Source organism: Geospiza fortis, unplaced genomic scaffold, assembly GCF_000277835.1.
Source record: "Geospiza fortis unplaced genomic scaffold, GeoFor_1.0 scaffold439, whole genome shotgun sequence".
NCBI classification, from domain to species: Eukaryota; Metazoa; Chordata; class Aves; order Passeriformes; family Thraupidae; genus Geospiza; species Geospiza fortis.
Genome location: NW_005054618.1, coordinates 220,882 through 221,359, shown reverse-complemented (window position 1 = coordinate 221,359; position 478 = coordinate 220,882). Strand labels below are relative to the sequence as shown.

The 478-nt window shown below is 69.2% G+C and overlaps 1 protein-coding gene across 1 annotated transcript in view; it reads right to left on the bottom strand.

Annotated features, from left to right (window-relative positions):
- ECM1 (extracellular matrix protein 1) overlaps positions 1-478 on the bottom strand; it is a 3,608-nt gene that overhangs the window by 1,837 nt on the left and 1,293 nt on the right. The window contains exon 4 of the mRNA XM_031064706.1: positions 3-231. Within this exon, the coding sequence (XP_030920566.1) occupies positions 3-231 (229 nt within the window). The remainder of the gene's footprint in view (positions 1-2; positions 232-478) is intronic.

Genomic DNA, 478 nt, shown 5'->3' with positions numbered 1-478 from the left:
GCAGATGTTGCCGATGTTGGTGGTCGTGGGCTCGCCGGGAGGAAAGGGGGGCTCGCTGACCAAGTCCCAGGCGACGTTGGGGTCCCAGGTGGGGACGGGGGCCCAGGTGGGGGCCGGGGTCTCCTGGGCGAAGCAGCGGCGCCGCGCGGCCCCGTGGCGGCGGCAGCAGTGGAACTGCCGCGTCTTCACGCCGAACTCATCCGTGCAGAACCCGTCCAGCACGTCCGTCCACTGCGGAGCACTGTCCCCTCGGTGTCACCCCGTGTCCCTCCCGCCGCAGTGTCCTCACGGTCCCCTCTCCTGGCATTGTCCCCACGATGTCCCCGCGTCACACCTGCCCCGGTGTCTTCCCCTCCAGCAATGTCCCCGTGTCCCTTACGGTGTCCCACCATGCCTGCGGTGTCCTCATCCCCTCAGTGTCCCCCTCCCCACACTGTCCCCTCTCCCCACAGTGTCCCCGTCCCCACAGTGTCCCATT